General features: G+C 35.3%; 1 protein-coding gene across 2 annotated transcripts in view; it reads left to right on the forward strand.

Moving 5' to 3' along the window:
- The window catches only part of HEATR1 (HEAT repeat containing 1), a 49,520-nt gene that overhangs the window by 3,979 nt on the left and 30,076 nt on the right, over positions 1-15,465 (forward strand). For both annotated transcript variants that reach the window (XM_059397376.1, XM_059397377.1), the window contains exons 5-17: positions 1,162-1,263; positions 1,660-1,800; positions 2,579-2,790; positions 2,943-3,076; positions 4,290-4,392; positions 5,504-5,614; positions 6,032-6,149; positions 7,166-7,270; positions 9,869-9,964; positions 10,400-10,488; positions 11,348-11,559; positions 12,642-12,763; positions 13,245-13,436. In XM_059397376.1, the coding sequence (XP_059253359.1) occupies positions 1,162-1,263; positions 1,660-1,800; positions 2,579-2,790; positions 2,943-3,076; positions 4,290-4,392; positions 5,504-5,614; positions 6,032-6,149; positions 7,166-7,270; positions 9,869-9,964; positions 10,400-10,488; positions 11,348-11,559; positions 12,642-12,763; positions 13,245-13,436 (1,737 nt within the window). The remainder of the gene's footprint in view (positions 1-1,161; positions 1,264-1,659; positions 1,801-2,578; positions 2,791-2,942; positions 3,077-4,289; positions 4,393-5,503; positions 5,615-6,031; positions 6,150-7,165; positions 7,271-9,868; positions 9,965-10,399; positions 10,489-11,347; positions 11,560-12,641; positions 12,764-13,244; positions 13,437-15,465) is intronic.

Below are 15,465 nucleotides of genomic sequence, written 5' to 3' on the forward strand. Positions count from 1 at the left end.
AACGCCTGGGTGGCTCAGTTGGTTAAGCGGCTGCCTTCGGCTCAGGTCATGATCCCGGCGTCCTGGGATCGAGTCCCACATCAGGCTCCTTGCTTGGCAGGGAGCCTGCTTCTCCTTCTCCCTCTGCCTCTGCCTGCCACTCTGTCTGCCTGTGCTTGCTCTCGCTTCTCTCTATGACAAATAAATAAATAAAATCTTTAAAAAAAAAAAAAAAAAAAGTAGACTAACTGTAGGACCATGGAAAAAGTTAACTTTAGGCATAATGTGAGGTCAGTGATCAGAAATACAGTTTAAGAGTTTGAATGTAAAGCACTTGAACTAAAGGATATTTAAGAAGAGAAAGCCAAGCCAAGCTTTTATCACATTACTTCCTCTAATAACATGAAGACCATTTTTGCCCCTACTCTACACACAGAAAGTGAGGCTCTCTAAACACAGCTGTTTCAGGTATGCAAACCCCACTCACTATTAAAGTTCATTTTAGATTCTCCTTTCTTTGATTTATTCAATATTTATTAAGCACCCAGTACATGCCATGCATGATGCTAATAAGCAGTGGGAATAGCAGTATAAGTTTTCTGTGTTTGTCATCTGTTACTAGTCTTATTGTAAAGCAGAGAGAGCCTGTCAACATTGGCTGAAAAAAACGAATCTAACTAGGGGAGGTATTAAGAATCTGGAGAGTACAGGGGCGCCAGGGTGGCTCAGTGGGTTAAAGCCTCTGCCTTTGGCTCAGGTCGTGATCCCAGAGTCCTGGGATCGAGCCCTGCATTGGGCTCTCTGCTCAGCGGGGAGCCTGCTTCTACCTCTCTCTCTGCCTGCCTCTCTGTCTACTTGTGATCTGTCTGTCAAATAAATAAAATCTTAAAAAAAAAAAAATCTGGAGAATACAGACTTAGGTAAATACATAATCAAAATGCAAAACATAAGTAGGCAGTATTCGCTGAGGGTCTGCACCCTTGCTGCTCACCTCCTGGATTTCTAAACTTTGTGCAGTTTTATATGTTAATCTCCTATCTACCACATGCTGTATGGAGAGACTATATATTTTGTATTTATGAACTGAACCAATAGGAAGTTGTTACTATGGTAGGTACTTTAAAAAATAATAATTGCTGATAGATGCCCTTAACGATAATTGGTTCTTTCTGTCTATAACAGCAACACGGAGTGCCCTTAGCTAGGGGAACTTTGATTACCCACTGCTACAAAGATCTTGGATTCATGGATTTCATTTGTAGTCTGGTGACAAAATCTGTGAAAGTGAGTAGTATCTTGTTTCATGACTATATAGTTCCATTAAAAGATTGCTTGCTTGGAATGGGGAAAGCCTGCTAAGGCATTTCCTAATTACTGTACTTTGAAGAAGTTCCTTTGAAGTGAAAAAGCATGAGCAGTTCCATCAGTCTTGCATCACTAAAGGTGTTTTCCTACAAAAATTATTCTGTTTCCTGCCAAATTCTCTTTATAATGACTGTTTAAATAAAAAGATGGTCTAAAAATGTCAGGATTGTTCATTCTTGTCATATTTAATTAAACTATTGCATTTGTGTATTTAATATTGTATGTGGTAAAAAGAAACATGTCAGCCTGAAGTAGTTGAGGAGAGTTGTAAATATGCTTCCACTTTTATATGTACTTTGTGTTTTTTTGTTCTAGGTGTTTGCTGAGTATCCTGGGAGTTCAGCTCAGTTGAGGGTGCTCTTAACTTTTTATGCTTCTACCATAGTGTCTGCTTTAGTGACTGCTGAGGACAAATTGGATAATATAGTTGCCAAGCTGTTTCCATACATCCAAAAGGTTGGCCTTGCTCATAAGTAAAGTAGATTATTTTGTACTTGAAGGAATTTCCTGGCTTTTAAAACTTTCACTCAATGATAAATATTTTAAAATTGGTCATTGGTAAGATTTAATTTTTTGGTTAAAAAAAAAAAAAATGACTTGTCTTAAAAACGTGACCAAAGTGGGATCTTAATAAGGGTTCCTTAAGAATTAATGTTGGCTATTTGGCCCTGCCGCTGTCTTCCAGATCTGGTTTTTTTTTTTAGCAGTCATGTTAATTCACTGGAAAAGGAATGGATTTAAAAATCTCATCAAGGCATAGACTCTTTTATTCTTTTTGCAATGACTGACTTGACTTATACTTTGCAGTGTTTCTTCATCTCAAGTGCCTTGTTGCCTATCACCCTTCTAGATCCCTCATGAATTTACTGCTTTCACTTCCTACTGGTGTCCCAAAATTATTATCTTTAATCAGACACTATTTTGTTTCTGAAATCTCCTTTACAGTGGTGGGTGTTTGCCTTTAGAAGAGGCTATTGGCCTGGCCCCTGTTATCATAAATAGCGGATGTTTGAGTTGGGAGACCTTCTGAGATCCCTCCTTTCATCCAGGAGACTTATCTCTATGTGCTCAGGAAATGAGGTTGACTTCTGAAGTGTGGTTGACTCTCACTTTGTGTTAGATATTATTAATCTCTAATTTATGGCATTTTCAATTTGTCAAGGTAAAGTGACATTTTAAGTAGAATTCAGTGCTATAGTTTATAATTTTTCCTTATATCTTAACAAATATTTAGGGATTGAAATCATCTTTACCAGATTACAGAGCTGCCACGTATATGATAATATGTCAGATTTCTGTGAAAGTGACAATGGAAGACACCTTCGTTAATTCGTTGGCCTCACAGATCATCAAAACACTGACCAAAATTCCCTCTTTGATCAAGGATGGATTAGGTTGCTTGATAGTGCTCATGCAGAGACAGAAGCCAGAGAGCCTTGGAAAGAAGTATGTACAATTGAATTGAAAAATGATAGTAATTAAAGGAGAATGAAGTTATTTTGAATAATTCTTTCAAATATAAATTTTATACTGGGTTTTTTTTTTTTAAATTGCCGTGTATTTGACTTCTGAAGTTAACATGTACTTATTTCTCAAAGGCCATTTCCTCACTTGTGCAATGTTCCTGATCTCATTACAATACTTCATGGGATTTCTGAAATATATGACATCAGTCCTCTTCTGCGTTACATGCTTCCCCATCTGGTTGTCTCCATTGTTAATCATGTTACAGGTATGTGGTTTTACATTTTGTGTTGAGAAACTAAGATCTGATTCTAAGATTTGTGTCTAAGATCTGATTCTCTTAAAATAGGAATCACTTTCATGTTATTATCTTTAAGCTATTTAAAGGTTCTAATTAATTGTTCGGTGTCATTTATTCTGTGTAATTTATTCTTATGTGAAGAACATTTGAGGTGGGGAGTAGGTTTGTTGAAGGGAGATCCTTCCTTATTCATTGAAGGATATACTCAGAATTATGTTTTGTTTTGTTTTTTAATGTGTGTTTTGTTTTTTACCTATCTGTATGTGAAGACGACTATGGAATTATTTTAAAATGATTAATGTATGTTGCCAAGTAAAACTTCCCTTTCTCATTTAGATATTTAATGAACTTCAGTGACTCATTTATACTCAGTTGCCAAAAAAGTTTTTCTCCTTTGAGTCTTTGACCATAGACCAAGAAAATCTCATACATAAAAATCCAAATTTTAAAAAAGTCTTTAAAGTAATTAAAAGTGATTATTTCCATTATTTGCTTTTTATCCTTCAATAAATACAGAAAGACAAGAAGAAATGCTTGGTCCTATTACCACTTAGGCTAAGAAAGACATACTAAGGAAGACATCTCTAAATTATGTCATCTGTTGAAAATTAAGTTTGCTTACCCAGATCTTGGTTTACGTATGTTTTTCAGAAACATGACTAACATTGTATAAAAGCACATTTTTCCTATTTTGGTGGTGATAAGTAATATCCCAATCTTTGAAGGCAGGGCCAGCATCTGACTCAAAATACATCTATGGTCAGTCTGGAATATTAGATGACAGCTCTTGGTTCAGTAAGGTGTATCGAGATGATGATTGAGCTTGTTTTCAGAGCTAGTTTATTAAGACCTAGGCTTGGGTCCCTACTTCAGCCCCTTCTAATATGACCTGGAATGACTGTTTTTTAGACTTCTGTTTTAATAAGATAGGCATGAAAAACTTGTTAAAAATAAAGAGAATTTCGGGTAAAGCATAAGTGAGGGTAAAGTATACAAAAATATAAAAATATATAAATGGCTAAATAGGTAAAATACACTTGTATAAACAGGTAAAAAGCTGGTTTCAGATGAATACGGTTTAAAGTTATTCCTATAGGAGGGTTTTCTGCTGTAAATAAATTTAATAATGTAAGTGCAAAAAACTTTCCCAATCAATTTTAATTTATGTTGTATACTAAAGGAGAAGAAACTGAAGGGATGGATGGTCAAATCTACAGGAGACATTTAGAAGCTATACTTACAAATATATCACTGGAGAACAACTTAGACCATTTGTTGGCTAGGTAAGAAGGTATTATTTCTGACATGCTTTTGATTTGTATTTTTGTGGTTTTGTATACTTTTTAGAATTGGCTAGCCATTTTCCAGTATGTCTTTATGATGTGCTTCTAGATTTGTCAGTATCATGTCACTAATTAGAAGTACTTAGTGCAATAATTGTGGCACTAGAAGGAAAAAATAATTTCTCTCTAGTGTTCATGTGTGATCATGGAAAGTTAATAGTTAAGCTAAATTTGGGTTATAGCTACATGTAACTAGTGGCTGTTCAGAGTTTCCTATTAATAAATGATCAAAGTGCCTGAAGCAATACCTCACAGTTGGCATTTAGTGAATATCAATTAGAAACTTGATACTGAGGGTTGGTGTGAAGTGAGGATTATTTCTTATTTGTTTATTTTTTAAAGATTGTATTCATTTATTTATCAGACAGAGATCACAGGTAGGCAGAGAGGCAGGTAGAGAGAGAGAGAGGGGAGGAAGCAGGCTCCCTGCAGAGGGGAGAGCCCGATGTAGGGCTCGATCCCAGGATGCTGGGATCATGACCTGAGCCGAAGGCAGAGGCTTTAACCCACTGAGCCACCCAGGCGCCCCTATTTCTTATTTTTTTGTAAAGATAGTTGTTTCCCATTTTCTTTTTTTACTTAAAGGGCAACTTGATATAAATGCAAAGAATGTAGGCATTGCATTCAGACATGGGCTTGAATCCTGCCTCCCTCATTTCCAGGAGAGTAGAGTAGTAAGTTCTGAAGGTCAGACTGCCTGGATCTGGTTTTGTAACATTGGCCTGTCTGCTGGTGTGTGTCATTCGTGCTACTTGCTGACAGAGTTGTCTTGTGAATTTCATGATGGTATATATGGGAAGTACTGTGGAGAGTGTGGGCCCCTGGATCAAACTAGACTTGAAAACACACAGTAGGACTCACTAAGTGTTGGCCATGGTGCTTCTTCTCCTTCGATCTCAGGCAAATTACAAGAATTCTAAGCCCTGGTTTTTGTCTAAAGTAAGAATGACTTCTACCTTGTGGAAGTGTGGCAGATAATATTTCTAAGGCATCTAGAACATAATGAGTACTCAGTAAATAGCTCTCATGTCTGCTGGTACTTGTTTTGCAGCCTTCTTTTTGAAGAGTATATTTCATATAGTTCACAGGAAGAAATGGATCCTGATAAAGTATCTTTGCTTAACGAACAGTTTCTTCCACTTATCAGACTGCTAGAAAGCAAGTAAGTTGTGTGTTTGTGCCGTTCTCTAATGTGTGCCTCTTGATTTATAAAAAGATTCACAGGTCACATTGAAATAAAGTAAATGAATTCTAAAGAGGCTGTCCTTTTTGTTCCCCCTTGAGGAAGACAGGTGAGGGATTTAGGTATATTTGAAATTTGACTTTCATATAGGGAATAGGGGCTATGTGGAGACTATAGAGAGTCTAATTTTTTTTTACAGAGAGACTTTGTTGCAGTAGTCATAGTTACAGACTTGATTAACATCACCAGGATTTACATATACCGTTTTACGTATACATTTGTTAAAATTTTAAGTCTCAGTAATTTTTGAAGTTTTATTTATGTTTTTTTATATGTATAAGGTGCATGTGGTCAGTGACTTTACCAAGAATGATTAACTCATTAATTTCTTCCCAGATATCCCAGAACATTAGATGTTGTACTAGAGGAACGCCTAAAAGAAATTACAGATCTAAAAAAACAAGAACTTTTTCATCAGTTTATCTCTCTTTCCACAAGTGGAGGAAAGTATCAGGTAAGTTTTTCTTCAGAGAAATTGCTACAAATATGGATATATTTGTGTGGTTCTTTGAAGAGCTCTGGAAGGAAGTTTGCTACTTCATACCTTTCTTTGGAAAACTTTATGGACAGGTGAGATTTAATACAGTTTACCTAGTTCCCTGAAGTAAGGCCGTGAGGCAGGGGTTGAATCATTGGAAAAGGCACAGAAATTTAAATAACTGAAGGGATATGTGTTTCAGGGAGAGTATTGTTTGAAAATGTTACAGATGATCATCAGCAATCACTAAAAGGTAGCTTCACGTAGTTTCCAGCATTTTCTTATTTTTGTTCCATACCTGTACTTTCCAGTGCAGTACCCACTAGCTGTATATGGCTATTTAAGTCATTTATTCAGAAAAAGGGAGGTAGATTTTAATTTCATGAGCATGTTAGAAATTTCCTGGTGAGTAACCCTGAATCTTTCTACTAGAAGTTAGGCAGTTCTTAAAATTAGCCTTGAAAATAAATATGAAGAAAAACTTGATTATTTTGGTTTTTCTTTTCTAATAATTAGACTTTCATTTTTAATGGCATTTCATTCCCAAATCTTCGTGAAGTAAGTTGTTATAAATCTGTCACTGTTGTATCATTTAGATAAATTGCTTTCTGTCTTCAGTGACCAATTTTTTAAATTTTTATTTTCATTTAGGTGCTACTACAATGATTTATTTTAGGTACTTCTCAGTCTGGAGTCAGATCTACATAAAGAATGCAAAGTTACTTCATAGAATTGCTTCACTAAATAAACCTACCCATAGACATGAGGGTACTCAAAGTCACAACATTAACAGTATACATTTTGTTCATCTATTGTAACATACCCTGTTCTAGAGACAAAGATTTTACTTTATTTCGTGGTGTCTGAAGTTAGATGGTTGTTATCAAATGTGTTGGGCATTTTGGGATGGTTTTTTCTAGTTTTTATTCTTGATTAGATGCTGTTCAGATTTAATGGCGAAAATAATTTGGTGATTGTGATGAATCCTATAGTTTCTAGCAGATTCTGATACTTCCCTGATGCTCAGTCTGAATCATCCGCTTGCTCCTGTGAGACTTCTGGCCATTAATCATCTGAAAAATATGAAAACATCAGAGGTTTGTATCAGACAGCTTCATTTGTGGTATTTTTATCCTTATGGTGAACAGTGTCATTCTAGAGTAAGAAATTGAAGTTACCAACTATAATTAATATTGTGTAATTACAGATATAAGATTAATAAAGCAGAGGAGAGTGTACAGGACAAAGATTTAGGACCATACATACCAGCAGGCAGCACTTTTAACTTGTGTATGCTCTAATAACAATTGTCTTCACATGTTTCCACGTTGCAGATTATTATTTAGCTTAGTGTTTTTCAGACTAGAATTTCTAGATTATTTACAGAGGCTCACAAATTATCTGAGAATGTTTTAGTTTTGAAATTTGACTTTGATAGTCTCAAGTTCAACATGAGTGTATTTGGGGACATGGGAATGAGACTTTTGGGATACCGTTCATGATCTCAGTACCTGCAGTTGTATTTGTGTTTCACATTTTGGTGGCTGCGAGAAGCAAGTACAAAGGCTGACTTAATTTGTAAATAATGTCTTTATACCAAAATGGTATTTTAGAAGACTTTGTAATGATTCAAATGAAGCAGTATTTTTCATTCTTAAGCCATTCAAACAATACCTTCACGATTTTTGGTTTGTTTGCTTACTGTTGATACTATGTTTTTAAAATTTTTCTCCCACTTTTAAATGGACTCATTTTTACATAGCCATCAAATCATGGGTTTGAAGAGCTAATTGGTATAGATATTTTGCTGTAGTTACTATAATTGAAATGGGAGTGTTCATTGCTGTGATATCTGAAATCCTCTTGTATATGTACTACTATTAGCATATTTGGAAAATTTCTGGAATAAAAAAAGTGGTTCTAGAGTTGTTTCCCCATGGCATGTAGTACTACAAACATGCTGAACTCAAACTTGTGTCATGGTTGGTAGATCCAGATTCATGTCACAAGTAGAATTTAATTTCAGCTAATCATAATTACCCTAATAAATACATTTCAGTTTGAGTTTTATTGGCTTTATAGGGTTTTTAAATATTGGACTTCAAATTTTTTGTTTTATATTTTTGATATATTTATATTTTTGAGTTATTTAATTTTAAAATGATTTGTAAATAATAAAGTGTTAGGATCTGTCAGAATGTTTCTTTAAAAATGTTTGTAGTATTCAGATTTATAATCTATTGATTTTGATTCATTTCTGATCTGGCATAAGATTATGTTTCACAAACTGCTGATAAGTATGTGCTATTGATTTTTTGTTTTTTTTAATTAAACTACTGAATTCTGGTCTTTGTTTTGATGAGAAGATTCCAGTGTCTAGAATGAAAAAGGGATTCCTGGAAGCTCCTAATACTCCTACAGCTGTTCTCAGCCTTCTTTTACTCTTAATCCCTACCTCCCCTGTCCTTTTCTGCATCTGGTTAGATTTTCAGTAAAAGGCACTGTATACATCTGCCTTTTAGGTTCAATATTGTCATTACAGTTACTGTCTTTCTCTGCATGCTTTGATTTCACTTTTCCTTCTCCATCAGTGACAGAACATAGATCCTATTATAGAATTTCAGATTGGGATATTTGGCTACTTGTTAGCTCTAGAGAAAATTTTGGTGACATTTGGTACATGAGATTTGAGCTTCAGTTTTATGAGTTCTAGGGGTTTGGGTTTTATCTCCCAACAGAGAGCCCTGTTACTTTTTTATAGCATTATAAAAAATGCCACCTACAGGTAGGGATATATTTAGGTTGGCTTGTAGTCTTAGTTTCCCATTACTTTGAATGATTATATGCTTTATTTTCTTTTGTTAAGAAAAATAAAATCTCTTTTGACAGACTGGCAACTGGCTTTTCAGCAGATGTCCTTATCCTTGTAAAAATCTTGATAATAATAGCTAACTTTTAACAGTACTTACATTGTGTAAGGCCTTGTTCTATGCAGTGACAGGTATTATTTCATTTTGTGGCAGTTCTTTGAGATAGGTGCTATTATTAGCTGTCTTTGATAGACAAGAACAGTGAGACCTGGAAAGGTTAAGTAACTTGCTACAGGTCACACAATTGGTAAGTGGTCGAGCTAAGATTTAAACCAGACGTTCTGGTTCTTTAGTCTATGTACTCTCAATATCCGGGCTCTTGTGTAGCAAGATGAACTTTTTTTTTTTTTTTTTTAAAGATTTTATTTATTTGACAGATAGAGATCACAAGTAGGCAGACAGGCAGGCAGAGAGAGAGGGGGAAGCAGGGTCCCGCTGAGCAGAGAGCCCGATGTGGGGCTTGATCCCAGAACCCTGAGATCACGACCCGAGCCGAAGGCAGAGGCCCAAACCACTGAGCCACCCATGTGCCCCATAGCAAGATGAACTTCTTAATGCAAAACTTATGTTTGGATTATACATATTCTATGGTATTTTCAGTAGAAACTGGGAAAAGTTTTTACCAAATAATTACTCATCTAAAAAGACCCTTTAGAGATTATCGAGTTCAGTGCAAGTATGCTGAGTGTTTGAGTTTGTCTAGGGTAGAGCCTGTATTTCTTGACTGATAATGAGTGCTTTTCATAAAACTAAGCTTTCTTTTTAGTGTAAACTCTTAGGAGGTTTTAGCAATAACCAAATTTAAATATTTTTTCTCTTGCTTAGGAGAGTGTTGATGAGTCTTTCATAAAAGAAGCTGTTTTAACCCGATTAGGTGATGATAGCATAGATGTTGTTTTGTCAGCTATAAATGCATTTAAGGTGAGTGAATTTGTTTGTTGAAATACACAGTTTGTAAATATTTTTTCATTCCCAGGTGATTCTCTGCTCTAGGCAGGAACATATTTGGAAATTATTCCTTCATTGGGAATTTGTTCTCCTGAGAAAACAGACTTAAGCCTGATTAAGGAAAGCTCATGGGAAAAACTAGACTGCAGAGTTTTATGTGTATGGAAGTTCTTCAAGAAGGAAATGTGCTTTGTGAATTTTTGTCAGCAGTAAATACCTTGGGATCATGGAAGATTCTCTCATAAATGCCACTTTTGAGAAACTGTTCTCATAAAGCTTTGAAATTATATGACGACTGTTGGGAGATAAATTCTTTATAATTCATTATTTTTTTAAAGTTCATTTAACAAGTACCATGTGTATCTGAAGCAAGTGAAAATTTACTTATGTATGTTTCTTCCCCTTTAGATTTTCAAACAATATTTTAGTTCAGAAGTGACAGTTTCAAATCTTCTCAGCCTCTTTCGAAGAGCAGAACTTTCAAAAAATAGGGAATGGTATGTATTCATTTCTTCTCATACTGTTTTGAAGTGACAGAATTCTATGTCCGTTTCAGTTCTGTTTTCTTTCTTTACATTTTTGCATCTGATAATTTAGTTACGTGGCCCTTTGGTCATGGTAGTGGAATGGATAATAATGTAACTTGTGCATCATAAAAAGAAAGAGGGTTTGTGGGGGTTCTCTATGTTTGAAATTTTCCTTAATAAATTTTCTTAATAAAAATTTTCCTAATAAAATGGAAAGATTACATAATGAGTGACATAACTGGTGAATTCTGAGAAGTAGGGTAGGAAGTAGTTTAATTTTCTGCTTTATATAATTCTATTTGATTGTTTTTATAAGGATAGTATATTACTTTATAATTAAAAGTAAACATATTAAAATAAGCTCAGAGGCACATGGTCACCTGTAGTGTTTGATGTACTCTAGTTACTTCATTTTTCACATCTAAGCTTTTTGCATTGAAAAAAATGACCTAAGCTCCTGGGGGGAGGAGAGCATGTCTTACAGATTTTTGTATCTGTCATATTTAGTTCTTAACACATAGTATGTGTTTTTATTTTTTTTTAACTTAGGAGTGAATCCTTCATGTCTAGTGGAGTTGAGATATGTTGTGAGATACATGTTTTATGTTACAGTCAACCTAGTGATTTCTCAAAAAAAAAAAAAAAAAGTTAACAATTACTGTCCCAAATAGCTCCCTGTTAGCATGGATTTTGAGTGATTGTCTGGGGTCTCCGAATAACGTGTTTGGTGAGGTCAGGATAGTGTCAGTTGAGCAGAACAATATAATAATTTTTTTTGCTGAATTTAAGTTTCTAATGGGTCCCTTAGCCAAATGTGTTTGTGTTTCAGGTACAAAGTACTTGAGGTAGCAGCAGACATACTAATTAAGGAAGAGATACTGAGTGAAAACGATCAATTGTCAAATCAAGTGATGGTGCATCTGCTGCCATTTATGATTATTGTCAATGATGATATGGAATCTGCTGATACGAAGATTGCCATATATTTATCGAAATCTGGAATTTGCTCTCTGCACCCTGTATTAAGAGGCTGGAAAGAAGGTAAAAAATTTGGTTGCCTTTGGGTGTGGGGGCGGAACCAGCAACACTTTAAATACTTTAAAAAGAGGGGCGTCTGAGTGGATCAGTGGGTTAATTTAAGCCTCTGCCTTCAGTTCAGGTCATGATCTCAGGGTACTGGGATCGAATTCCACATCGGGTTTTCTGCTCAGCAGGGAGCCAACTTTCCTTCTCTATCTGCTGCTCTGCCTCCTTGTGATCGCTGTCTCTGTCAAATAAATAAAATCTTTAAAAAAATAAATAAATACTTTAAAAAGAAAAGTACAATTAAAAGTTGGCTCTAATCATTATTTGAAATCATGTTTGCTATGGTCTGTGTCAGCAAGATTTTTAAAAATTTTTGCCAAGGTCAGAAACCTACGGTTGACTCTTGAACAGCATAGGGTTGAACGGCATGTGGATTCACTTAAATGCAGGTATTTTTTGATAAATACAATACTCTAGGGGCACCACAGTGGCTCAGTGAGTTAGAGCCTCTGCCTTTAGCTCAGGTCATGGTCCCAGGATCCTCGGATCGAGCCCCGTCAGGCTCTCTGCTCAGCAGGGAGCCTGCTTCCTCCTCTCTCTCTGCCTGCCTCTCTGCCTACTTGTGATCTCTGTCTGTCAAATGAATAAATAAAATCTTTATAAAAAAAAATACAATACTCTAAATACATTTTCTTTTCTTTATGATTATTTAAACACTACTTTTTTTTCTCTAGATTACAATTTTGTAAGAATACAGTATAGCACACTTACAACATTAAAGGTGTGTTAACTGTTATTTGAAGGCTTCTAGTCTGTAGTAGGCTATTAGTAGTTAAGTTTTTGAGGATATATGCAGATTTTCTCTTGTGTTAGGGAGGGGCATTGGCAACCCCCTTCCCCATGTTTTTCAATAGTCAACGACAATAAAAATAAAGCTGACCCAGAGATAGATTCAGAATTGGATAAAAGGAAAAATACAGAGCAAACCTTCATAGGAAAATTGAAACTTTTGCCTAAATTTCTTACTCTACAGAATTCATGAGGTGAGTATTGGTGATACAAGTGTCCTCTGTGTTCATTTTTTTTTTTTTTAACAGCTCTTGAAAATGTGATTAAAAGCACAGAGTCAGGAAAACTAATTGGTGTAACAAATCAGAAGATGATTGCATTATTGGCTGACAATATAAGTTCAGGGGATCCTTCTTCAATGTTAAAGATGGTATGTATGCTGTCAAAGACCACCCCTGGACTTCCTAAAATTCTATTAGATTCTCAGTGTTTGGTTTACTAGATTTTTTAAAATAAGTTTTACATTTTTGACTACTTTGTTATGCTTTAAACATGTATAGTTTTACATAGTATGTTCCGCAGAGTGTTTGAAATCTTCTACATTTTATATAATTTTTTTGTGGTTTTACATTGGATTATAAGAATAGTGTATCTTTTTTTGCTTTCTTGTTTCCTGTCATTTAAAATATAAAGTCATATATTTTTTTAAATAACAATCTCTAAAAGGATTTTTTTTCTCTTTTGCTTTAGTAAATAAACCTATGTCAAGGTTTTAGGAGTATAATTTTAAAGCCCTTTATCCAGTTGCCAGATGCAATTATGTTCATTATAATTCTGAGATTATTTAATTTTATTATTACTTTAGAAATCAGTGAAGAGCTATGAGTAATGGAGTATGTTTATTTTTCAAGGTGGAAGATTTAATAAGCATTGGGGAAAAGGAGTGCTTTAGCCTGAAGAAAAAAGTGACTTTTCATGTGATCATGGCTGTGCTTGTTTCTTGCTGTTCATCTTTAAAAGAAACTCACTTCCCCTTTGCGATCAGAGTCTTCAGCTTATTGCAGAAAAAAATAAAGAAGCTTGAGAGTGTGATTACTGCGGTGGTAAGGAGTGCACAGTTTTTGGAACATTGAGTAAAGTGGCAGCCTGGCTTACTAATCACAGCAGCACTGAAAATTGGGGGCTGAAATGCTAAATCTTTGGATACGAGGGGTGAATGTGAAGCAGCCTTGGGCAGCAATAGGTAGAAAGTTAGAGAATTTAATTGAATTATAGAATTTCAGGGTTGTGATGTTCTGTACCTGATAGTTGACTCTTCCCTGTATTATCTTTATTAATTACCGGAGTTATACTTAAATACACTTTGTGATGAAGAATTCACTAGGCATGTTATTGCTTGAACAAAATATTTACTTTATTCTGTTATTTACAAAGAATTTGATTTTTTTTTTTTAAAGATTTTATTTATTTATTTGATGGACAGAGATCACAAGTAGGCACACAGGCAGGCAGAGAGAGAGGGCGAAGCAGGCTCTCTGCTGAGCAAAGAGCCCGACGCGGGGCTCGATCCCAGGACCCTGAGATCATGACCTGAGCTGAAGGCTGAGGCTTAACCCACTGAGCCACCCAGGCACCCCACGAATTCAAATTTTTAAAACAATTTGAGAGATACACTTGAGAGGGGTGTGAAGGGAGAGGGAGAGGGAAAGAATCTTAAGCAGACTCCCCAGAGAGCACAGAGCCCTACATACCATGGTCGTACAATCCTGAAGTCATGACCTGAGCCGAAACCAAGAGTCAGACGTTTAACTGAGCCACCCAGGTGCCCCAGGAGTTGATCTTTTGTATTATTTTAATATTACATCAGATTTGGATCTCACCAGCTTACTATTATCTTTGACAGTATTGGCTAAAGAGCATGTTTCAGTTGTTTGTATATTTACCTAGTCTCACATCTTGAGGTAATAAGATGATTTCTTCTAATATTTTTAATAGTTTTTTGTTTTTATTTGTCTTCCAACAATCAGAGGGCTTTTCATATTAGGGTTTGCTGAAACGAATCGCATCTTTCTTACATTTACACATACCCTGAGGGTTTTACAAGTTCTAGCCATAGTCATTGTTACCTAAAATTATGTAAACTTGAAAAGCACGAATTTTTCAGAGTTCCTGGGTGGCTCATTCAGTCAAGCATCTGGCTCTTGGTTTTGTCTCAGGTCACGATCTCAGGTCATGGGATTGAGTCCCACCTCAGCTTCTATTCTCAGTGCGGAGTCTGCTTAGATTCTGTCAGCCTCCCTCTTGTTCACGTGTGCTCTCTTTCTCTCTCACTCTCAAATACATGAATGAAAATCGTAGAAAAAAATATAGAAGAGTGGTGGATTTTTATATTATAAAAAGTAGCCCAGATAAGCCCTTCTTAATTTCTTTCTTTTGTAGAATGTAATAACCTGAATGGTATTTGCCCTTGGTATTAAAAGTATGGACAAATGGATTGTTTTTTTATATGTGCAGATAACATGCTGTTTTATATTTAGTACTCTTTATAGGAGTCCTGAGTCTTTCTGGCTGCAACAGCACACTGAGCCAATGAAATTCCTCATTAGAGACATTTTCTCAAAAGTCTGGCTTTGGGTTATTTTCCTTCTAAGTTACTACTTTGCAGTCTTCTGTACAGGGTCTTGTTTATCATTTTTCTTCATGTTTTCTCATGCTGCTTTTTAGTATCTGCTGTATAATTTTTAAGCACCCTCACATTTTGCTACTTGTGTAGATCTATTTGCACCCCATTAGAAGTATGTGACATGAGAAAGCTCCCTTTAAGGGTCTCCTGGAAATCCAACTCCTTTTTCTATAGAAATGTGCCATTTAATAAACACAATTTCTATGGATAAAATTTATTTTTAGATATGTGTTCAAGGAAATATAGATAAAATGAAACTGTGGATAACTTAATCTTTTTGTTGTGAATAGTGGTAGTTAAACCTCCTTACAAATTTGGATAAAGCTGTTAATCCTGTCCTCAAATGCTCATAGAGACGAAATTTTGCATATTACTCAATCATATATCATTGCAGTTCCCCTGTGTATAATCCATGTTCAAAACTCCTTCATATTTATGCTCTTTGTTTC

The sequence above is a fragment of the Mustela nigripes genome, chromosome 4, assembly GCF_022355385.1.
Source record: "Mustela nigripes isolate SB6536 chromosome 4, MUSNIG.SB6536, whole genome shotgun sequence".
NCBI lineage: Eukaryota > Metazoa > Chordata > Mammalia > Carnivora > Mustelidae > Mustela > Mustela nigripes.